At 55.5% G+C, this 23786-nt stretch overlaps 2 protein-coding genes across 4 annotated transcripts in view; both read left to right on the top strand.

Annotated features, from left to right (window-relative positions):
* ITGA3 (integrin subunit alpha 3) overlaps nt 1-3435 on the top strand; it is a 35908-nt gene extending 32473 nt beyond the window's left edge. For both annotated transcript variants that reach the window (XM_059046866.2, XM_059046867.2), the window contains one exon: nt 202-3435. In XM_059046866.2, coding sequence (XP_058902849.1) covers nt 202-357 — 156 coding nt within the window. In that variant the 3' untranslated portion in view covers nt 358-3435. The remainder of the gene's footprint in view (nt 1-201) is intronic.
* Nucleotides 3436-5494: 2059 nt separating this feature from the next.
* Nucleotides 5495-23726, top strand: PDK2 (pyruvate dehydrogenase kinase 2). Of its 2 annotated transcripts, XM_067022290.1 has the most exons (12): nt 5565-5869; nt 7704-7845; nt 8080-8491; nt 16342-16413; nt 16761-16945; nt 17653-17742; nt 17946-18023; nt 20741-20817; nt 20907-21005; nt 21176-21283; nt 21954-22067; nt 22639-23726. In XM_067022290.1, exons 3-12 carry the CDS (start codon nt 8433-8435, stop codon nt 22777-22779), a joined length of 1023 nt encoding a protein of 340 aa, XP_066878391.1. In that variant the 5' UTR covers nt 5565-5869; nt 7704-7845; nt 8080-8432; the 3' UTR covers nt 22780-23726. The 2 variants fall into 2 exon arrangements, with proteins under 2 accessions (XP_058902551.1, XP_066878391.1); XM_059046568.2 differs by lacking the exon at nt 8080-8491 and having other exon boundaries at nt 5495-5869.
* The last annotated feature ends 60 nt before the right edge of the window (nt 23727-23786 follow it).

Here is a 23786-nt window from a genome sequence, read left to right as displayed (position 1 = left end):
TGCCTTCCTCAACTCCTCCTTCCTCTGGGGCCTGGGATGGGGAAGCTTGTCCTCCCCGTCTCAGCGCAGGGAGATGGCATTGTGTCTGGGTAGGGGTCCTGGCTTTGAGGACCTCCGGGTGGGGAAGGGAGGGGCTGGGCACATCTTCCCACTGGCGCAAAAGCTGGATGCTAAGGGCCTTTCTCTTCTCCCCTCCTCCAGTGTGACTTCTTTAAGCGGACCCGCTATTACCGGATCATGCCCAAGTACCACGGGGTGCGGATCCGGGAGGAGGAGCGCTACCCATCTCCAGGGAGCACCCTGCCCACCAAGAAGCACTGGGTGACCAGCTGGCAGACTCGGGACCGATACTACTGACATCCTCCCTGATCCCACCCCTGCTGCCCTAGCGTCCACTTCTTCTATTTATCATAAGTTATGCCCTGACAGTCCACAGGGGCTACTGCCTTTGGCTGGCACCAGCAGGCTCGGGCACACACATCTCTTCAAGTGTATGCACGTGCCATCCAGCCATGGCCTTCTCCCCGAAGGAAGGCTGGGGCCGTGGAACTTGCATTGCTGAGCACTGCAGCCCTGTGCCCTGGACACACGTGAGCACATATGGGTCCCACTGCTTGTGAACTGTGCTTGTGCACGGGGCCCAACCTCTGCCTGTGCCATAACCAAGCCAAAGGGCCTCCACCAGAGCCAGGGGGAAGAGGCCCCCCGTGTGATGACACCTCCTCTGTTCACACTGGACCCATCGTGAGCCACAGTCACTGGATCGACTGTCCTCAAGATGAAAACTACTGACAGGCCCCCGGTGCAGCTCCCAGTACCCATGCCAGAGAGTTGGAGCCTGCCTAAGGTTGTGCAAGGGGGTGTTCACAGGACCTGCCATGCTCAGACCCAAGAACAGAAGGAGCTAGAAGGAAGGTCCCCAGGATGGCTTTCTTTCATGAATCGTTGCGAAACCTCTGTCCTCAGCCACGGCCATTCCATGCACTAGCAGGAAGTTCAGCCGTAAGAAACAAAGATGGACACAGTGCTATAGGCAGCCAGGACACACTGTGCTGGGACTGCCCTGGGAGCACAATGGAATCCTCAGCAGAAGAGGGCACTGGTCCTGGGCCAAGGAGATGTTGGAAGGATACAGAGCAGATACCCCTTTTCAGCCACATTACCATCCTGGCCTGGAGGGACCCCCACAAGATCACAGAGGGAGCGACACTTGAATGTAGAACAGGGAGGGAGCCCCATGAAGCCCCATCAGCCAGACCCCACTCTGCCCGCACTGACCATGGGTTGGAGACCTAGAAGTGAAGCTCTTGGCTGTCCTTGGCTTTCAGAGCCAGGTTAGCTCTGCCTTCTCCCCCGTGGCCCATTCTAGAAGTTGAGGCTGCTTCAAGAAAACCTCTCCTGACCCCTGCCTATTGGCAGACCCCTCCCCACCCCCTCCCCACTTCCATGGTACTGTAGCAGGGGAGCACCCTCCCCCTCCTCGTGCCTTCTTTGTATATAGGCTTCTCACGGCAGCCAGTAAAGAGCTCCCAGTTCGTACACACTGCATCTGCCTCCATCCACCCCCACGCCTCACCAACGCCGTTCGGTCTGACGGATCATGCTACCTAGCTGACCCTCAGGTAGACAAGGCCAGGTGCAGGGCTCTTAGAGGTTGGGAGGGTGAAGCTCTATGACGGAGATACCTGCTCCTCTTCTCAGGGGTGTCCCAGTCTAAGGTATGGTCATGGTCACATAACTGAGATCCAGAACATGAGATGAAAGAAAAGACCTGAGTAGACTGGATGGAATCCAAAATGGCTTCTTGGCAGACAGTGCACTGGGCCTGGGGAAGAGGTGGTGGTGTGCAGGGTCTGGAAGAGGCGGGAAGCTACTCTGCTGTAGAAGCAGATAGTCCCGGGTAATGGTGGAGTGAGGCTGGGTGCCCAGGTGGAGAGCCGAGAGTCCTCGTCTGGTGGCTAAATTCAGACAAGAACCTGCTTTACTGCCTCAGTTTCCCCACAGCCAGCCCTAGGCACCACGATGAGTCGAGCAGAAGGTGGACCAGTGACCCAAGCCCGGAAAAACGGAAAGGTCATAGTATCCATGTCCTACCTCTGAGCAGGAGTACCTGGGGCCCTAGTCTGCGGCAGCTCCTGCAGACATGCTTCTGTCCTGAGTCCACAGCCACAGCACTGGGTCCAGCTCTCCGCTGCCTCCTCTGCGCTAAGGTTGTCCTAAATTGTGGCACAGGTCCTTCTGTTAATTGTCCCTAAGGCGGTGACCTTTGGCAAGAAAGAAGGCCGGAAATTACTACCCAGAGAAGCCTAGAGGCAGATCTTCAGTTCAGCTACTCAGAGCCCTCAGACCCAGCCGCTGTCTCGGGCTCCTCCTGACCTGTCTGCCTTCCTGTGCCAGCTGTCTGCCCTCCCCACTCTCTACCAGAGCCCACCCCCTCACTTTCTGTGCTGGGATTTGTCACAGATTGACAGTGAAATGTCCAATTCCTCCAGGAAAGCCCCGGCCCCTACCCAGAGCTCTCAGAACCAGTAACCGGAGACCTCAGTTTGTTTTCCAGAATCTGGGTTATTCACTGGGCCAGGAATAATACACGTGTGGGCTGCCAAAGCCCAGCTCAGGTTGAGCAGAGTTCCGTGCAGCTCGGTCCAGGCCTTTGCAACCACTTCCTGCTGAAGAAAGAAGTGGGATCTCCACATCCCTCTGGCCAGCTTCACAGGCCCAGCTTCCCACCTCCTGTGAGCACCTGTTTGGATAAGAACACACCGTCTGGGGCTTCCCTGGTGGCGCAGTGGTTGAGAATCCGCCTGCCGATGCGGGGGACACGGGTTCGCGCCCCGCTCTGGGAAGACCCTACGTGCCGCGGAGCGGCTGGGCCCGTAAGCCATGGCCGCTGAGCCTGCGCGTCCGGAGCCTGTGCTCCGCAACGGGAGAGGCCACGGCAGTGAGAGGCCCGCGTACCGCAAAAAAAAAAAAAAAAAAAAAAGAACACACCGTCTGTCTCACACACACAGTTGTGAGAATAAGTAGTCATTTTTCAGGACTGGTGCAGCTACCCTTTCATGAAAGAAACATACTGGCAGAGATGCAGCAATGTCCACTTTATAGAAAAGGATGCTTTATAATGCCAAGCTTCTTGAGCTCCTTGGAGCTGCAGCACCTCCGAACAGTTTCAGAAGAGGGTCTTGGCTTTTATATCACTAAAAGAATCCATAAGGTAATTCTCTTCTCTGGTCACAGGGCTGGATTGCATTTCCTGGGCCCTCCTGGTTGGATGAGGCCATGTGAGGCCATTCCGGCTAATGAGTTGTCAGCCAGAGGGAAGGGGATCAATTCTGGGCTGAGACAGTTCGTTGCTGGGTGAGACACTCCCAGTTCTGCTTCTCCTAATTCTGCTGCTGTGGAAGCCTGTGTTGAGATAAAGCTTAGTCAGTCTGAGTCCTTGAGAGCCCCCCACCAACCCACGTTGTACATTTAGTGGGAAATTTGGGAATTTGGGGGGTTTTGTTACCTCCCATCACCCAACCTAGCTTGACTGATACATCACACCACACCACTCCCGTTACCACCCTTCAGCAATTTCTGCAGGAGGAATTTAATCCAAGCTCAGAGCCCCATTATGGAAGTCCAGCTCTAAGGGGACGATCATGGGAAATCTCTTTCTGTCGCTTACATGTAGCCTCAGAGGTCATGGCCTTTTCCTGTTACTTTAATTTTGATAATAATAGTAATAGATGCTATCTATTAATTATTTACTGTGTGCCAGGCACAGGGCTTGGCTTTTTACATATAGTATTTCATACACTCTTCTGGGCAACTTGAACACTGCACTCACCAACATTGTCAATGACCTAATTGCTAGCCTGAGGGATGTTCAGTGGTCCTCCCTGATACCTCTGTAGCCTGTCTTCCCGGTGACCCCAACTTCTTTTTTCTCCTTTTCCGTTCAATGTGCTGGGTGCTGTGCCTGGTGCTTGAGACAGAGTGGTGAATAAGACCAATACAGCCCTGCCCTCGTGGAGCTTAAAGTCTAGCTGGGGAGACAGATGAGTCAGCAGATGATTACCACTTGGTGTGATAAGAGCTAAAATAGTGCTAGATCAGGAGGCCTAAGGAACTTTTGGAGGGAGCCCATAACCCAGCCTGAGGGGGGTGGTCAGTGGCCTGAAGAATGGGTAGGTGAAAGTGAGAAGAAAGAATGATCCATGGGTAAGAAACAGCATTTGCAACAGCGGGGAGATTGGAGGCTGGTTCAAGGCAGTAGATAAGTATGGCTGGGAGTTGAGCAGGGAAATGTGGAGAGATGAGGCTGGAGAGTTCAGCCAAATCAGATCATGTGAGAGCTAGAAAGGCTCCAGGAAGAAGTGTAGAGCCATCAAAAGGCTGTGAGCAAGAAAAGTAACACCTTCAGATTTGCAGTAGAAAATGATCCCTGAACCTCCTTCCTCACCTATAAAATGGGGATAATAGTAGCACAGTAGAGCTGTCTGGAGAATTAAATGAGATGACGCATGCAAACAGTGCCTGGCACATAGGTTATTATTCATTCAGCTAAGAGAGTCCCTTCCATTGTGAAGCCTTGCACATAGCTCTGCATTGGCTGTAATTGCATTCTATTATTTACTTATGCAGCTCTCTCTCAAACTGAGAAATGAAATAATCAAGGGAAAAGACCATGTCCCAATCCTGTCTATGTTTCCCGTTCCCAGCATATAAGCCTAGCACCTATTAGGCACTTGGTGAGTGCCAGACAAGGACTGAAGGGTGAAAAACACCTCGAAGGGGCAAGTGGGAGGGGTGGGGGGAACAGGACTTACCGCGTTCGACCACAAGAGGGCGCGCTATGTTCCCACGAGAGAGCCGGGCTGCTGGGCGAGGGTGTGCTCTCGGCCTCCAGCACAAATCACCTTCAAGGACCTTTCTCTAAGGAAGCCCAGTTCGGAAAAGGTTGCTTTCTCAGGTCAAATGAGTAGGGAGTAATAAAAGTGTTTTGAAAAGTTTATTGTAGCCGCCGCTAGGCGTTAGTTAGGGGTTGGGTGTTTTTTAACTGGAAAAGCAAAATGCCGCGCCTTTTCCTGAGCGCTTTGATATTTGTGGAAGTGGGTGGGTTGCACATCTATATGAGGGATTAGCGTGGGCTTGCATCCCGAACCCGAAGTTAGCAAATATTCACAGTCTGAGTCACTCATCAGGACTGGAAACCCACCAGACCCCCTGAGGGAGAGCAGGTGTGTGGAATTCAGGACAGGTGAATCAGACCCCTTTGGGAGGAAAGGAATGCGTTGAAAGCTACCCGGACAATCTCAGGGAAGGCAAGTGAAGGAGATTCAGGGAGGGAGCGGGGAAAGGAAGGAGTGTAAGAGGAAAGGGAATAAAGGGCCTCTGGGGAGGGAGGGGTTAACCCGGGCTAGGCGCGGAGGAGGAAAGCGCGTTGTGACGCCGGAGAGGCGGGCTCTCGGCGCGGCCTCTCGAAAACACCAGGCCGCTCCGGGTAAACACTGGTTAAGGGGGCGGGCCCAGGGGCAGCCACGTGCCGGGGCGAGAGGCTACTGGCTCTCCGGGAGTTGTTTGTGAGCCGCCATTAGCAACGTCGGGGCGCCGCGACGAGCTGATTGGCCGGGATTCGGAGCCCGGCCAGGGTCGGGGTGGGGAGTAGGCGGCTGCTGCGGCGCTGCGCCCGCTTGGGCCGAACGGAGCGCCAGCGCTACGAGCGCGGGGACCGGAGCCCGAGCCCGAGGCGCGGTCGCCGCCGCCATGCGCTGGGTACGCGCGCTGCTGAAGAATGCGTCCCTCGCAGGGGCGCCCAAGTACATCGAGCACTTCAGCAAGTTCTCCCCGTCCCCGCTCTCCATGAAGCAGTTTCTGGACTTCGGTACAAGTGGGCGGGAGGCGGCTGGCAGCGAGGGCCCGCGGGGTGTGGGGGTGGAGTGAAGGAGTGCTGGCCATGAAGGATTAACACGGAGGGTAAGGGAGGCCGAGTGACAGGGAAGGTTTGCTTGCAGGGGTCCAGACGAGAAAGGGTTAACGGGGAGGAAGGGGCCAGCCGCCGGACTTGAAAGGGTTAAGGGCACCACCGTGACTGAAGAGACTGAGCTGTTAGCGGGAAGGGGGGGCACTGAGAAGGAAGGGTCCAAGATGTCTTCCCGGGCTTTGTGAGGGGTCTTGGAGAGGAAGGGGCAGTGAGGCGTTGATGTTGGAGCAGGAGGGTGTAACCAGGCACTAAAGGATTACTGGGGGTTGTCCTGGAGACTCTAAAAGTGAAGGTCAGAGAGGAAATGAGGAAGATGCTGGTGGCAGTAACAAGGCAGCACTGGGAAGTGCAGCCATCTGGAAGGAGACCTGCGCAGGGGTGGACGTGGAGGGGTCTGTTGGGGGAGGGGGCTCTTTCAGATGAGTCAACAGGAGAGAGGCCCTGGCCGGTACACCTCCACCCACTGAAGGAGCTGGTCCCCAGCTGCCCTAGAGGGCAAGGACACTTGCAGATCAAATCTGCTGTGGCCTGGCCATCTTACCCCAGCTGGGCAGGGGTCCGGGGCACCATGAGATGGAGTCAGGTAGCTTGTACCCATCCTTGGTTGCCCCCTGGGTTCCTGGGCCAGGGTCGCCTACCATCAGTGTTCTGGGGGTGGCAAGGCTGTGCCAACGTGGGCACTGAAACAGGCATTGTGTGGACCCTGTCTGTTCACACGGAATTTCCATGGTGCCAGCCGGGGATTAGGAGGGGTTGCCCAGGTCTCTCAAGAGTTGAGGAGACAGAGCCTGGCTTAGGTTACAGCTGTGTCACTGATGGGACAGGGCGGGGAGGTGGCAGCCAGGACACAGGGCACCTGTTCCCCAAGGCTTGTCCGCCTGTCCCCCTCCCTGTTTGAGCTCCCCCCATGTAGGAAAGCCTCCTGAGCCCACTCCCAGCCCCCAGCATCTGTCCAGTCCAGACTGGACCCCAGTTAACAGAACTGTCACAGCAGCGTGGGGCTCACAGTAGAGTTTGGTCCCCCACTTGGAGTTCAGTGAGGGAAACAGACCTTCAGAAGGATGGTGACATGCACTGGATGACAGTTAAAAGCAGAACCTGGACTTAGAACCCAGGTCTCCTGACTCTAGGCCGTGGCCTCATTCAGTCCTCTACTCCCTCTTCATTTTCAAGCCAGACCAAGGGCCCTGTTCTCAGGCCCTGTCTACCTCACAGGTGGGCGGGCATTAACATAGGGGCAGCTCCACAATGGGCATAAAGACCAGCTGGGCCAGAGATGACACCGGGACCCTGCAGCTGCAGTGGTCTGAGCATAGCTCCCCTCAGCCAGGGGGAGCTCATCCCAAGGTAGAGATGGATTTCCCAGGCCCTTCTGCCCACCTGGATCAAGCCCCCAAAGTGAGTATGTACTAGGAGGAAAAGAAAGAGAAGAAGTGAGATAACTTGGGCTGGAGGCAGCTCTCAGTGGGCCCAGGATGGCCCTTTTCCCTGTGGTTGAAGGCAAGCAGGGTTCAGCTGAGGGTGGGGAGAGGATGCAACCTCCCTAAGGGTTAGGCTGGGTGGTGTGGTGGTCAGTGCAGGGGTCAGGAAAGGCTCCTTGTCCCATGCCTCCATCTCTTCTCTTCTGAACCCTCAGGAAATGAAGGATTTAGTGACCTGACCCTGCCCCCCGCAAGATGTCCTCTGGCTCCAGTGTTTTGTAACTCTGTGAGCTCACCCTTCCCTCTCCCACCAGGGTCCAGCAATGCCTGTGAGAAAACCTCATTCACCTTCCTCAGGCAGGAGTTGCCGGTGCGCCTGGCCAACATCATGAAAGAGATCAACCTGCTTCCCGACCGGGTGCTGAGCACACCCTCGGTGCAGCTGGTACAGAGCTGGTGAGACCCCTGAATAGGTCCCCACACCTCCCACCCCATTGTCAGATGACCCCTGCTCCCAGGAACCTTGAGGGAGGTGGGGAAAGAGGAGAGCCACAGGGACTCCGAAAGGTAGGGGAGTTCCTGCTGTCAAGTGGGAATCTTAGGCCAGAGCAGGGACTCAGATCAAGCTCATAGCCTCCATGTCTAGGGGACAGCCCTATACTCACCACCCTCCATTCTCTGGAAACACAGGATCCGCCTAGGAGATCATCATTTTCACAGCCAAAAACCCAAATCAGGCTAATGTCAGCATTTGCCACCAGCGCTGGTCCTGAAAATTTAGCACCTGTTGGATAGTATTTACCTGAGGCAACTTTGTGGGAAGCAGAAACAGGAAGAAGCTAATCTTCAAATTATATAATCCAAACAAGTCAGCGTGTTTTGGATGTTGGAAAACACTCGAATAGACACAAGGATGGCACAGTACCAGCTCCAAAGAGCTTTGGACGGGCAAAGACCAAAAGTTTATTGCACAGAGCAGCAGTAGCAGAGAGAAATCCTCAGTAAAGTTTACTCAAAAACTCTGTCCAGGGATAAGTAACTGAATGACATTAGCCAGAGGCCAGTCACATGAAGAAGGAACAAGAATTTGCTGTGTAACTGGGTATGTAAATGCGTAATCATGGTTGATCTTCAGTGGCATGTGTGCAGAAATTTTTGCCCTTGCTTCTGGCTGTGGCAGGTGGTATGGCTGTGGTTTCCTTTTGGATTCGCGGCATGCACACCTACTTCGAGCCCAGTGCCATGTTAGGTTAAACAGGCAGCGGCTGCCCTCAGGGAGCCTGTGATCTCACGGGGAGAGTAGAAGAGGGCAAACTAAGAGCTACATAGTGGCCAGGAGCAGTAAACTGCTGAAAAGTCAGCTTTATTTAAATTAAAAGCAAAGTATTCTTTTAAAATAACATTGATTGTGTTTTTTCCCCTTGTTGCAGAAGTATGACATGTTCACTTTGACATTTGGAGAACACAGAAAAGTAGATAAAAGGGAATGCCAACCACTACCCTCCACCCCTTAACCAAACACTGTTAAGGCTTTGTAAGTGCCCTTTATTGATGCCCTTGCAGATTTTTTCTATGCATGAATATGCATATGCATGACTTACTCAAATTAAATGAGGATAAAGTAAGGAAGGACCAGGCACATGATCTGTGCACAGTGAATTTCAGTTGAATCAGAAAGTTGTGGGGAAGTTGAAATGGATGCAGAGAGGAGGTGACGTGTCACTGGGCCTTACAGGGTGCCTAACTGAACCCTGACCTAGAAGGGAGGGAAGGGCATTCCAGGTGAAAGGAACTGCTTGTGCAGAGGTGCAGAGGCCAGAGAGGGCCCGGCTAGGGCATCTGAGCACTCACTTTGTGGATATAGTGCTGTTAGTGCAAGCGGTGAAGGTGGTTGGGGGGACAGAGGGCAGAGCCTGATTTGCATGTAGCCCAACAAGGTCACCCCTCGCTGGGCCCTGTCCCTTAGAGGTCCAAGACCTCTGAGCCAAGCGGCATTTCCTGCCATCAGGCAGTGTGGAAGGCATGGGGAGGGACAGAAGGTGCCATCTGTTCTCCCCAGCCCTCCTCCAGCTCTGTCCAGCTGAGCGACCTGGCTGCCTCTCCAGCTGGTCCCTGACTCCAGGACAAGGCTTCTCAGGCCCCTCCCTGGACACCATGTTCCTAGAAGAGTCAGGGGATGTGGGGAGGGAGGGCAGGGAGCTGCTGAACTGCCCGTGATGCCCCCGAGGCCCACAGAGTCCCTTCCTGAAACTCAGTTACACGTGTGGGGGGTTTGGCCTGACGTTATTCTTCCCTCAAAGCTGGGAAGTTATGTCCAGCAACAGCAGGAGGGAGTGAAGTTAGACAAAAGGGAATAATTCCCAGTGGATGGCTTGCTTAGAGGGGAGCAGGCCAAGGTATTGCTAGAGTGTGCTGACACACTGAAGAGACCGCCTGCTGAGATTGTTTCCAGAGAATGGGCATGAGCTGCAACAAGAGAGACTGTGGTCTGAGGGAAGGAAGGACTCTCTGAGGTGGCTGCCCGTGAGAGAGGGCAGACCTCCCTCTCCAGGGGAACCCCCTTGCCAGCTTGGGTGATGGAGGCGGTGGAGGTGGGTAGAGTTCTCAGGAGAGGAGGGGGACGACCTATCAGAGAGCCTGGCAAGAGGCCGACTAGCCTCAGAGTCTGATGAGTGAGGAGCAAAACCCCCCCTTTGGAAATGGACAAGCCCTGTGCACCTGTTATCAGTAGGAGCAGAGGTAATAGTTAATCTGTGGCAACAGCTAATGGAGTTTCTATCCAGCTGGGGAAAGGTTCCAGGCAGGAATCACTGTGGGCAAGTGGAGAGTTTCTGGCTCTAAACAAACCTGATGTGTCATTTCAACCGGACAGACTTGGTGTTGTGGGAACTTGTTTTGGAAGTGACTGGAAGGTAGAGGAAAGCCCTGGGTGTGGCGCCGGCATGCCTGACTCTGAGGCTTGGCTTTGCTGCTTGCTAGACACTTAATGTTTTTCCAACCACACGGCCCCTCTGAGCCTCGGCTTCCTCATCTGTAAAATGGGGATCTGTTCTGTTTCTAAGGGTCAGATGCCACTGCTGGATGTGAAAGTACACGGAACTCTCTAAGCGTGAGTGATGTCTGCAAGCTTCTGGCAACAGCACCTCCAGGACAAAGATGATGTGCTGTGGCAGAGGTTCTCTTCACAGTGTAGTAATGATAATGATGACGATGACAGAAGCAGACATGCCTGGAGGGCCTGCTGGCCATCAGGAACTGTTCTAAGCGTGTCCACGTATTAACTCATTTAACTTCACAACAACCTGATGAAGTAGGCCTTGTTATTATCCCCATTTTGTAGATGAGGAAACTGAGGTGCAGAGAGATTAAGAAACTTGTCTGAGCTCATTCAGGTAATAATTGGTAGAGCCAGTATTCCAGCCCAGGCTGTGTGATTTGGAGGCTGCGTTCTTGAAGGGAAGGGAGAGAACCGCATCCTGGGACAGTGACCAGGAGTCAGAGATTTCTAAGCTCACAGAGCAAGTCAGTGGGAAAGTAGATTTTCTTTACAGAGATTGTTTGATGGCTAGTGTTGTGGGGGCACAGAGGGGTAACCTTGCCTCCTCTCAGGAGAGAAAGACAGCCTGAGGAAGGGCGTGGAGTCGGTGGAGATGTACTTCGAGAAAATGGAGGGTTGAGTGATTGTCGCAGAGTAGAATCAAATGACAGCGAGTCACTCCTGTCACCAGTAGAGCCTTTGCAGGGGTGTGGGAAGGGGGTGGCAGGGGGGGTATCACCAGCACCTTCTTATGAACTTCCCTTGCACCAGCAAGGTATGTAGACCCCAAACCCAGTCCTTGTCCGTGAAAAGAATGACCACCTCAGAGGTTCCGGGCACCCAGGGCCAAACCCTGCCATTGAATCCCTCAGCCACCACTTACGTAATCAGAGTGGAGACCGGCCACCAGCATCATCTTCTCTAATCCGCGCCTGCTGCTACAAAGCCCACTTCACACCCGGGAACCTGAGTGGCACCGCCAGCAGCCTGGGTCCCAGGTCGGCCGGGCTCAGGGCCGTGCCCACCACCCCTCCACAAGCAGCTTCCAGAACACGTCTGCCCCCTCGCCCCTCCTCACAGGGCCTTGGCCTTGTTCACACCCCGGGTCCCCAGCGGCTCTGAACACTAGTACGTGGTGCCCACACACCCACAGGTGCCCAGGCTCACACACGCTTACCGCTCCTCTGCCCCCATGCAACGCTGCACACGCCTCCTCCCCAGCTGCCGGGCACTCATTCCGACGCCCACACGCACATGCGTACACACACACTCATTCTGACACACACACACACACGCTGTCTCGCTCACACACACACACACACACACGCTGTCTCGCTCACACACACACACACACACGCTGTCTCGCTCACACACACACGCACACACGCTGTCTCACTCCCTCACACACACGCACACACGCTGTCTCGCTCCCTCACTCACACACACACGCTGTCTCGCTCACACACACACACACACACGCTGTCTCGCTCCCTCACACACACACACACGCTGTCTCTCTCCCTCCCTCACACACACACACACACACACACACACGCTGTCTCGCTCCCTCACACACACACGCTGTCTCGCTCACACACACACACGCTGTCTCGCTCCCTCACACACACACACGCTGTCTCTCTCCCTCCCTCACACACACACACGCTGTCTTGTTCCCTCACACACACACACACGCTGTCTCACTCCCTCACACACACACACACACACACTGTCTCGCTCCCTCACACACACACGCTGTCTCGTTCCCTCACACACACACACACGCTGTCTCGTTCCCTCACACACACACACACACACACACACACACTGTCTCGCTCCCTCACACACACACACACGCTGTCTCGCTCCCTCCCTCACACACACACACACACTGTCTCGCTCCCTCACACACACACACACACACGCTGTCTCGCTCCCTCACACACACACACACACACGCTGTCTCGCTCCCTCACACACACACACACACACACACACTGTCTCGTTCCCACACACACACACAATGTCTCGCTCCCTCACACACACACACACACACACACACACACACACGCTGTCTCGCTCCCCCCCGCCACACACACACGCTGTCTCGTTCCCTCACACACACACACACGCTGTCTCGCTCCCTCACTCACACACACACACGCTGTCTCGCTCCCCCCCCCACACACACACTGTCTCGCTCACACACACACACACATGCTGTCTCGCTCCCCCCCACACACACACGCTGTCTCGCTCCCTCACTCACACACACACGCGGTCTTGCTCCCTCAAACACACACACACTGTCTCTCTCCCTCCCTCACACACACACACACACACACGCTGTCTCGTTCCCTCACACACACACACACGCTGTCTCACTCCCTCACTCACACACACACACATGCTGTCTCGCTCCCTCACACACACACACACGCTGTCTCGTTCCCTCACACACACACACACACACACGCTGTCTCCCTCACACACACGCACACAAACACACGCTGTCTCGCTCCCTCCTCTCCCGGTTTTCCACTCCTCCCAGCTCCTAAATCGAGGGCTCTGGAATGGCTAGAAAGCCCCAGAAGGCAGGGTTTGGGGCTTCCACGTTACCTCGGGGGAGGGGAGGGGAAGGAAGCTCTAGATCTCACCCAGGAAGTCCTGGGCGGCCTTGCTTACTGTTGAGGTCGGCAGGCCAGACCTTCCCTAGGGCGTCACGTTGGCCCTGCTGCCTGCTCTGCCAGGTCCAGGGCAGGTTGTGCATCTGTCATTGCACCACTGGTCTAAGCCCAGCTCTTTCTCTGGCCCTCGGGGGTGGGCAGCCCAGGAGCCAGCGTCACTCCTTCCCCAGCGTCTTACCCTTTTTAGGACCAAGATCTGGCCCAAGGGTGAGGTCTGGTTTGCCAGGCCCTTGGGGGGGCTTCAGGCCAGGGTCCAGCTTCCCCTGGGAGAATCTTTGTCATCCTCTCCTCTTCCTTCCAAGAACTCCCTCAGGACCACTCCCCTGAAGGAATGGCCCTGCGAGGGAGGCAGGCAGGGATTCTAAACCTTGCTTCACAGTCAGCAGACTGAGGCCTGAGGCTGCAGCTCTCCCCAGAGCCCTGCGGGGGGGGCGCTGCTCATTGCCAGTCCATCCTGGTGCTCTTTGTTCTACTTCACTGGCCACGTGACAGCGCCCTCTGTGGTTCATTAGGCAGCCCCAGATGGACGGGGCCAGCAGCGAGAGCTGTCATCCTACCCTTGCCCCCGCTCCTGGCCAAGGTGGTCAGGGGCCCCTAGCTCTCTCTGCTTGCCCCCAGGGTCTTGTGAAGGGGTTCCAGTGCCCCCACCCCTCAGCTGGTCTCCTCCCTCTCTCTGCCTATCCCTACCATTGCATACTTGCAGGTCCTCCTCCCAAATCCCCTCTCCCTCTAAGAATCACATGAGCATGAAGCTTTCTCCTGGGTATGGTCAAGGAATGAGGGATTTGGAGTAACACAGGCCTGTGAGAGAGGATCCCAGCTCTGCATGTTAACTTCCTCATCTGTAAAATGGGTCTAGCGGTAGCAGCCCCCCCTCACAGGGTCATTGTGGAGGTTGAAGTAGGGGAACACAGAGCAGAGCCCTGGCACAAGGCTGGCGCCAGTAAATGCTGGGCCTCCTTCACCATCAGCATCACTGTTAGGACCGGTGTAGACAGTGAGCACTTGGCCATGTGGTATAGACTTGGCATCAGACAGGCCTGGGGTGGAATCCCAGTGCGAATGCTCACTGTGTGGCCTGGGCCATATTACCTGCCCTCTCTGAGCTGGTTTCCTTGTCTGCAAAAGGGGGGAAATACCACATGCTCATGAAGGCTGCTGGGAGATGAGAGACCCTGTGTAGACTGAGCTCTAATGGTCACTGGGTAAGTGTCGTCTGTTCTTATTCTCTAGGGAGCCCGAGGTGAGGCCGAAGGAGGGCCGCTCTGACTGTCTGCTGGGGCTGCGGGGACAGTGAGGGGGTACTGAGGGGGAGCTGATCTCCTCTGCTCTCTCGGCTCCCCCTACCAGTGACTACGCCACCTCTTGCCGGGCGTTGTGCTGGGCCCTGGGTGGGGAGGGCAGGCAGGAACAGCAGGGCGAGGACGGCCCCATTCCTGCCATCAGTGGCTGTCCAGAGCATGACAGGTTCAAACATGGCGTGATTCAGAGTCTTTGCCCAGTGCAACCAGGAGGAGTGTGTCATGTGCCAGCTGGGGACTCAGAGGGTGTACTCAGCTGTTGACAGTGTCTGAACCACCGTTCGAAACAAGAGCAAACATTTAGAGAGTGCTCACTGTTTGCTAGGCACTGTGTTATCACATCTAATTCTCACCAAAAAGCAGTGATAGCAGTAGGTACAAAACCCTCCCTTTTCCGATGAGGAAACTCAGGCCCAGAGAGGTTCCATGACTCACCCAGAGCCACGCAGCTCAAAGTGGAAAAACCCAGCCTGGAACTCGGCAGAGCCAGCTTCAAAGCTAGCTCTTTTTTTTTTTTTTTTTTTTGCGGTACGCAGGCCTCTCACTGTTGTGGCCTCTCCCGTTGCGGAGCACAGGCTCCGGATGCACAGGCCCAGCGGCCATGGCCCACGGGCCCAGCCGCTCCGCGGCATGTGGGGTCTTCCCGGACCGGCGCACGAACCCGTGTCCCCTGCATCGGCAAGTGGACTCTCAACCACCTCGCCACCAGGGAAGCCCCAAAGCTAGCTCTTTTACCCTCTTCTCTACTGGGTTAAGCAAGAGAGAGAAGAGTAGCAGTTAGTGGGTGAGGGGGGCAGGGCATTCCAGGCAGAGGGAACCTCAGGCCCCATGGGCGGAGCATTTTGAGCAGCCAGCACTGTATAGTGGCGGGAGCACTGGAGGCCGGTCTTCACTATACTACCTCCCAGCTGTGGAACTCCTTCAGGCCTCAGTTGAGGAGACTGTGAAATGGGGCTAATTACTGCCGTTCTTACCTGTCAAGGTCAAAGCGCTGTGTACCTGGGAATGCTTCCGACTGGTGGGGGCCTCTTCTAGAGAGACTGTTAGGCCCCGGGGGCCCTCCCCCCATGTCAGAGCTCTCGGCGGCCCCTCCTTCCTGCCGGCTGGAAGTGTTTCTGCCGGAGAGAGGCTCAGCTCTCTGCCTTCCCCAGGAGAATGGGCTGTTGCGGGCTGAGGTGTTAGCAGGGAAGCAGTGGCGTCCTGCCTCGCAGTAGGGGAGGGGGGACAGTGGCTCCAGGTTGGCACCATCTGGGCAGCCCAGGTCCCTTCGGGCTCTCCGTGGGCTCCAGCCCTACCCAGTGTCACAGCTGGGCATGCCCACCCCACCCCGTGTCCTTCCCACCCAACATTTAAAATCCAGTTCCCTAGGAGGCTGCACAGCTCCTGGTGCCTGGAGAGGGGAGTATGAGGCTGTCGTCTTCCTCCCTGAACCCCTGCTCTGTGAGAGCTCTGGGCTGGCCACTCCACCACCTGTGCCCGTGGGATGCAGCAACAGCCGTGTGGGACAAACACTAAGATCTGCTTCCACGACACGCCCTGGGGAGCTAAGTGCCTTGCCCCAGCCTGCTCTCACTGCTGGTCTCAGGCAAGGCCCCCTCCCTGGCCTGGGCCTCAGTCTCCGAATCCGGGAGACCTGTGGGTGGGGTGGTCACCAACCCCCCTTTGAGCACTGCTATTCTAGGATATCAAGCAAAGGCGCTCTAGGTACCAACAAATTAGAGACTTTCTTGCACAACTCGCGGTGTCGTTGGGGAGACTCGCGTACGGAGGGAGCAGAGTGAGAATTTTTGACGCAGCTTGTGAACCCACGCGGCCCAGCTCTGGGCGGCGCCCACTGGAGGCGCAGGACGGAAGTAGGGTCAGCAGAGTCGGGTGTGCCGGGGCCCGGCCTGGGGCTGAGGCGTCCCCCACCCCCTCCCTCACACAGGTATGTCCAGAGTCTCCTGGACATCATGGAGTTCCTGGACAAGGACCCCGAGGACCATCGGACCCTGAGCCAGTGAGTGAGGCCTTGGCTGGGGGCGGGAGGGCAGACGTGGGTCACAGCCCCGAGGGCAGAAATGCCAGCAGGATGAAGGAAATGCCCCCGCCCTCAGGGGTGTCCAGTCTGAGGGGGCATTCAGCCCCCAATCCTTGGTGTGCCCTGAGTCTGATGGGGGGACCCAGGCCCCGCCCCTGTGGAGCCCCCAGGCTGTCAGGCAGGCGGTGGGAGATTTTGGGTGGGCTTCCGGAGGAGTGGGCTGGGGAGAGTCGAGTGGGTGAAGACAGCGTGGAGAGAAGCGGGGGGAGTCTGAGGGTGTCCCAGGGCTGGGGCGGGACGAGGGCCAACATCTACCCCCATCGCAGGTTCACCGACGCCCTGATCACCATCCGGAACCGCCACAACGATGTGGTGCCCACCATGGCGCAGGGCGTGCTGGAGTACAAGGACGCCTACGGCGACGACCCCGTCTCCAACCAGAACATCCAGTACTTCCTGGACCGCTTCTACCTCAGCCGCATCTCCATCCGCATGCTCATCAACCAGCACAGTGAGCGGGCGCAGGGCCATTCACTGTTCAGATGTTTACAGAATGCAAAACTGTGTCGCCTCTTTACGTGGTATTCATAAAAGTCTCGTTATGTTAGTACACAGGTTGTTGCCTAGTGTTTCTTTTCTTTTCTGTTTTTTTTTTGTGGTACGTGGGCCTCTCACTGCTGTGGCCTCTCGCGTTGCGGAGCACAGGCTCCGGAAGTGCAGGCCCAGCGGCCATGGCTCACGGGCCCAGCCGCTCCGCGGCACGTGGGATCTTCCCGGACGAAGGCACGAACCCATGTCCCCTGTATCGGCAGGCGGACTCTCAACCACTGCGACACCAGGGAAGCCCTGCCTAGCGTTTCTTAGTCCAGGAGTATTAACTATGATTGTTGAGAAATCATAGCCAGTCATTAATTACACAAGAAGGGAAAAATTATTTTTAAATGTATAGCAGAAGAGAAGAATAAATGTAATGTAGAATGTATGGGGATGAAACTTCTGAGAAGAATGCTTCAGGCCTACAAAGGTCCAAGACTGGCCTGATCCAGGGTTGGAGGGGCCGGGGGTCATGGAAGAGAGGGTAGGAGGGTGGGGAGGGGGTGCAGCCTCAGGGTCAGAAGTGTCAGAAGTAGAGGTGGAGCACTGGAGAACGGGGGGTGGGGAGAGGGAGCGCCGGGGTTGTGTGTCCCCGCTAACCGCGCCCTCCCTTCCCGCCCGCAGCCCTGATCTTTGACGGCAGCACCAACCCAGCCCACCCCAAACACATCGGCAGCATCGACCCCAACTGCAGCGTCTCTGAGGTGGTGAAAGGTGAGCTGTCCCCACCATGCCTGGCCCACAGGGGAGCCACAGTGACCCCCAAGTCTTACCTGGCCAGACGGTGACCCGTTCCCCAGTGGGTGGGGGCCACGTTCCCATGGGTTCAGTGTTGGTGAAGCCCAGTGTTGGTGCCAAGAGGACTGCCTGCTGGGAAGAGGTCACCCCATTCCCTGGTGACCCCTTTCTTCTCTCAGATGCCTACGACATGGCCAAGCTCCTGTGTGACAAGTATTACATGGCCTCACCTGACCTGGAGATCCAGGAGATCAATGGTGAGGGAGTGAGGCTGTGTGTCTGCCTGTCTGTCTGTCTAAGGGCTGGGCACATGGGAGAGGAAAGAGAGGTGGGACTCAGGAAATGAACTGTTACCTGGATGAGGGAGAAGCAGAGCTATTATTGTATTATTATTATTAATTTATCTGGTAAATATTTATTAAGCAATAAACACAACAGGCAAGGTCCCCATTCCCACGGAGCTTACATTCTCGGTACTGGGGAGGTTGGGGAATGGGACTTTTAACCAGTGAACAAATAACAAGATAATTTCAGGTCATGATAAGTGACAGGAAGGAAACACAATGGGGTAACGTGACAGTGATGGATAGGAGCAGTGTATTAGATGGGATATTAGATATTAGTTTGGCTGTCTTCCCAAAATCCAAAAACTGGTTTAATTTGAGAGAGAGATTTCCCTCTCCCCAGCCCCTGGGGTAGAATGATTAAAGCTGGCTACCCACCCTCATGTCTCAGTTCCAGCCTGGAGAAGGGGAAAGAAGATGTGGAAGGCAGGGCCCAAGAGCTGAACATAGCACTTTCCTACGTCTCCGAGCTGCAAGGGAGGCTGGGAATTTAGTCTCTAGCTGGGTAGTCATGTGCTAGTCAAAACTTCGGGGGAGGGAGGCATCTATTTCTAAAAGAAGAAAGGGAATAACGGATACAAGAGGATGGCTACAAGGGTCCTACTTTGGATGGGGTAGTCAAGGACCACAAAGACCAGTGTGGTGGGGTTAGGAAATTAAAGGGGTGATGTGTGGGAGAGAGGCTAGGCATGCAGGGCCGGTGGACCACAGGCAGGAGCTGGGATTTTGAGATCAGCAGAAAGCCACTGGAGGTTTGAAGCACGGTGATGACAGGCTCTGAGTAACATTCTAAAGATATTTAGAGGGGACTTCCCTGGTGGCGCAATGGTTAAGACTCCGTGCTCCCAGTGCAGGGGGCCGAGGTTCGATCCCTGGTCAGGGAACTAGATCCCACACGCATGCCGCGACTAAGAGTTCACATGCCACAACTAAGGAGCCGGTGAGCCACAACTAAGGAGCCCCCCTGCCAAAACTAAGACCCAGTGCAACCAAATAAATATTAAAGAAAAAAAAAGATATTTAGAGGTTGGAGGAGGCAGGAGAGGACACAGGAAGACCAGTTAGGAGGTCATTGCAGATTCAGGCAAGGGGAAGGGAAGGCAGCAGAGAGGAAAAGAAGGGGTGAACTGGATAAATATCTTGGAGGTGGAGGGATGAGGAGGATCAGGGTCTCTACCCTCCCCTCCACGCACCTGCTCCTCAGCCACCCTGGCCTGTGGGCCAGAAACCTGAGGTGTTCATGCCTCCGTGCCTGGAAGTCACACTGCCCACATCCTAGTCTTTTCTTTATAGATTTTTTTAACTTGCTTTTAAATTTATTTATTTATTTATTTATTTTAATTTTTGGCTGTGTTGGGTCCTCATTTCTGTGCGAGGGCTTTCTCTAGTTGCAGCGAGCGGGGGCCACTCTTCATTGCGGTGCGCGGGCCTCTCACTATTGCAGCCTCTCTTGTTGCGGAGCACAGGCTCCAGACACGCAGGCTCAGTAGTTGTGGCTCACGGGCCCAATTGCTCCGCAGCATGTGGGATCTTCCCAAACCAGGGCTCGAACCCGCGTCCCCTGCATTGGCAGGCAGACTCTCAACCACTGCGCCACCGGGGAAGACCTCCTAGTCTTTTCTTAAGACCTGGTTCAAGTCCACCTCCTCTGAAAAGCCTTCCCGGACCTCCCAGGAAGAGTTAGGCACCGCCTGCCCCAAGTGTACCTCTAAATTGCACTGTTTGAATTACTTGGCAGAAACCAAAGGGCAGAGACAGGCCGCTTTACTTCAGGATTCCTGGGGTCAAGCCCAGGGCCTAGCACACAGCTCTGGGTACAACACCTAATGTGAAAGTCAGTTGTGTGGTTCTCTGTCTAGACTTGAATTTCTGAGAGGGTAGGATTGAATTTTATTCAACTTTATGTCTCCACTGCCCAGCACAGGGCCTGAGTTTCCTTCATTCATTGATCCACTGCATATTTATTGAGCTTCTGCTACATACAGAGCTCTGTGCCAGGCACCAGGAAGAGACACTCAGTCTCTAAAACCAAGAAAACTCTCCAGGATAGAGTGATTCTTGGGAAGTAGGGTGTTCGTGTCAAAATCACCTGGGCAGCCCCCTCCCCTCTCCCCTGGGTGAAAAAGCTCTACAGGGGATTCTGGTATCAAGGTGAATGCTAGTAGGCTACTTTTAGGATAGACAGATATTATTTGGGTGGATGAATGATGGATAGATGGGTAGATAAACAGTGGATGAATGGAAGGATGGATCTGCACTTTGAATGAATGGATAGATGGGAAAGATAGTTGTTTGAGCAGATGCATAGATTGAGGGACAATTGGATGGTTGGATGGACACTGAATGGGTAGATAGAGGAACAAATAGATATTGAATGGATATGATTGATGAATGGATGGATAATGGCTGGCTGGCTGGACGGACAGACAGACACTGTATAATGGATGGATATTATATGGAGAGTTAGATGGATGAATGGACACTGAATAGACAGATGGATGGATGAACGAATGAGCAGGTGGATGGACAGTGGATGGTGGTTGAGTGCTGGGTGCTAGATGCTGGTGAATGAATGCTGAAGAGTGACCTCTTGACACTTTCCTGATCTTTGGTTTGGACTTCCCTGGCAGCCTCCAACTCCGAACAGCCAATTCACATGGTCTATGTCCCCTCCCACCTCTACCACATGCTTTTTGAACTCTTCAAGGTGAGGAGGCTGGGGGATGGTCCTTTGTGGGGGTGGGAGTGGTGAGGTCTAGGTTGCTCTCACTGTGTCTTCCCCCTTTTCCACCGCAGAATGCCATGCGAGCGACTGTGGAAAGCCATGAATCCAGCCTCACTCTCCCACCTCTCAAGGTCATGGTGGCCTTGGGCGAGGAAGATCTTTCCATCAAAGTATGTGACCCTTGACTTTGGGGGCCAGAGAGCAGTGGTGTGGAGACTTCCCTCCTGCCAGGAGATGGGCTAAGGGAAGCCCCTGGGGGTGAGGAAGATCTGAGAAGGTCAGGGGTGGGGTGTGGAGAAAACTGAGGTCTGGAGACCCTGACGTGTCCCACGTCCCCCAGATGAGTGACCGAGGTGGGGGCGTTCCCTTGAGGAAGATTGAGCGACTCTTCAGCTACATGTACTCCACGGCCCCCACACCTCAGCCTGGCACCGGGGGAACCCCGTTGGTGAGATGGCTTCACTCTGGTTCCCCCCACTGGCCTCCTGAAGAATGTCTGTTGGCCTTCTGGTCTCTTCTTATCCAATTGTCACTCTTGCCCATCTCTCGCTTCCCTACCCGCCACGGTCCCTCTGTCCTTGTGTGGCCGTGTGTGAGTCTGAGTCTGGGCCTCCCTGCCCCTCCTGTCTCTCCCCAGCCTGTACCTACCTACCTATCTGTGGGTGTCTGTCTGTCACTGTTTCTCAGCTCTCCCTTCCCCTCTCTCTCTGCACAAGTAACTACCTCTCTCTTGGAGTTGTTCAGCTTACCAACACCTCGCTGTCCATTCCCAGCAGAGTAGGAGGAGCTGGCTGTGGGAAACTGAGACACAGAGGTGCCCTGTGACCTGCCCAGACCCCTGGCTACGCATCCCGAGCCCCTCTCCCTGCCCTGCTTACTGCTCCCCCCCCGCCCCATGCTCCGCAGCCTTCCTCTGTCTGCCAGACCGATTTCCTTTATCCCACGGTCCCCATCTTGCCTCAGAGCTGTCCCTTTCTCATGTCCCTTCCCCACCCCAGTTCTGGGAGTCCCCCTGCACGACCCCAGCTTGGCCCTCCTCACTCAGTACATTGGGTCCCTGCAGTTCCAGGAAGCCCGCGGCCGGTGTCTCATCACGCTCCCTTCTCACCCCCTTGCAGGCTGGCTTCGGGTATGGGCTCCCCATTTCCCGCCTCTATGCCAAGTACTTCCAGGGGGACCTGCAGCTCTTCTCCATGGAGGGCTTTGGGACTGACGCTGTCATCTATCTCAAGGTGAGGGCCCCTGCCTGCAGAGTCTGGCTCGGGGAGTTTGCTGATAGGTCAGGCCTGTTATTAGGTTTCTTTTCCGTCCCTCCAATCTTTTCCTGATTCCAGACTGAGAATCTGAGCAAAGCTATAGTTCCCAGCCACCAGGCACTCCTAAGCTGGCAGGCAATTTCAGGGAGTCTGTGGTTTGCATGAGTAAGACCTGTTCTGGGAACCCGTGACTTGCTAGACTCAGAAGGAAAGTGGGGGGCCACAGAGAACTCCTGATTCAGCTCAGGGGGAGACTGAGGCCCAGAGCTGGTGACCTTGTTCAGGGTTACAGAGCCTAGGCTCCTTCCTGTCCCTCCCTGACCTTTAAGTGAACAGCCTTCTTGAATGGGCAGGAGCAAGCCACAGAAGGGACAGACCCTTTCATGGGTCTTTCTGGGTTAGTCATCTCAGCCAGTGTCTGGCACTTGGCTGGGCTATCATGTGGGCCACAGTCAGTGGCCACCAGAGCGTACTGGGGCGAGGCTGGTCTGCCGAGGAGTGGGCACGGTGCAGGGAAGCAGGAGAGGCTGACCCTGATGCCCTCCAGGCCCTGTCCACGGACTCGGTGGAACGCCTGCCCGTCTACAACAAGTCAGCCTGGCGCCACTACCAGACCATCCAGGAGGCCGGTGATTGGTGTGTGCCCAGCACGGAGCCTAAGAACACGTCCACATACCGTGTCAGCTAGAGGCCACCCCACTCATCTGCACCCAAGAGGATGGACTGCTGTCTCTGGATCCGGCCACCATGGTGACCCTCCCTGTCCCCACCCCAGGTTGGGGGAGGCTCTCCCTGATGACCAGCTTCTTGTCTCTGTGGAAATCACTGCGGTGACCGGTCTGTGGTGGCCCCTAAGTGCCAATCTCTGTCCCTATGGAGACTCCTAGGTGATCTCCCTGGTTCCAGTCTCTGTGGGCAATGCCTGAGGATTGGGGGATGTCTCCACCCTGATAGGGTGTCCCAGAGATACGTTTCCATGGCATTCTTCCTCTCTGAGCCCAAAGCTGCCACTTCTCTGCTGGGGGTCCTAGGTCCCCCTCACTGCCTTCCACAGCCCTGGCCTTCCAAGTGGACACCCCTGCTTGCCTTATTCCCTTGGCCCATGCCGGTAGCCTGGCCCTGGTCGGGTGTCAGTGTTAGGAAGGGGCCAGGTACCCGCCACATCTGTCGTAGTGGGAGGGGACCCTTGGTTGGGGACCTGGTCCTACAGTCTCTTCTCCACTCTGAGTTTAAGGTCAAAGTTAGGAGGGAGGGGTTTCTCACCTGGGGCTCACCCCTAAAGCCGAGGAACCTGGGAGGACCCAGAGGTTGGCCATCCAACCAAGCTGCTTGAAGCCTGCAGGTGGCCCCAGCAATGTTTCTGCCACCTCCCGAGCCCTTCCCCTGCATGTCCTCACGTGCGTACACCTGCCTGCCATACACAGTCCCCCACTGAGCTCCAGACCCCAATTCCCACTGTGCCCGCGTGTGCTTGGGGTGGCTTTCTCCCTAGAATGTTCTGTGTACATAGCTAGTTTTATAGCCCTAAACGCCCCCACCCTTTCCCTTAGCACACAGGGGGTTAAAGCTGTGTGCTCCTCCCACTGTCTGAGATGGTGACAGTGACATCCACAGTAAAGAGGAGATCGAATGAGACTGCAGCCCCGCTGCTTTCCTGGGGGAGGGAGATACTCACGTATAAACGCATACAGACTG

This window comes from Kogia breviceps, chromosome 19, assembly GCF_026419965.1.
Source record: "Kogia breviceps isolate mKogBre1 chromosome 19, mKogBre1 haplotype 1, whole genome shotgun sequence".
NCBI lineage: Eukaryota > Metazoa > Chordata > Mammalia > Artiodactyla > Physeteridae > Kogia > Kogia breviceps.
This window is presented reverse-complemented; position numbering and strand designations above follow the sequence as displayed.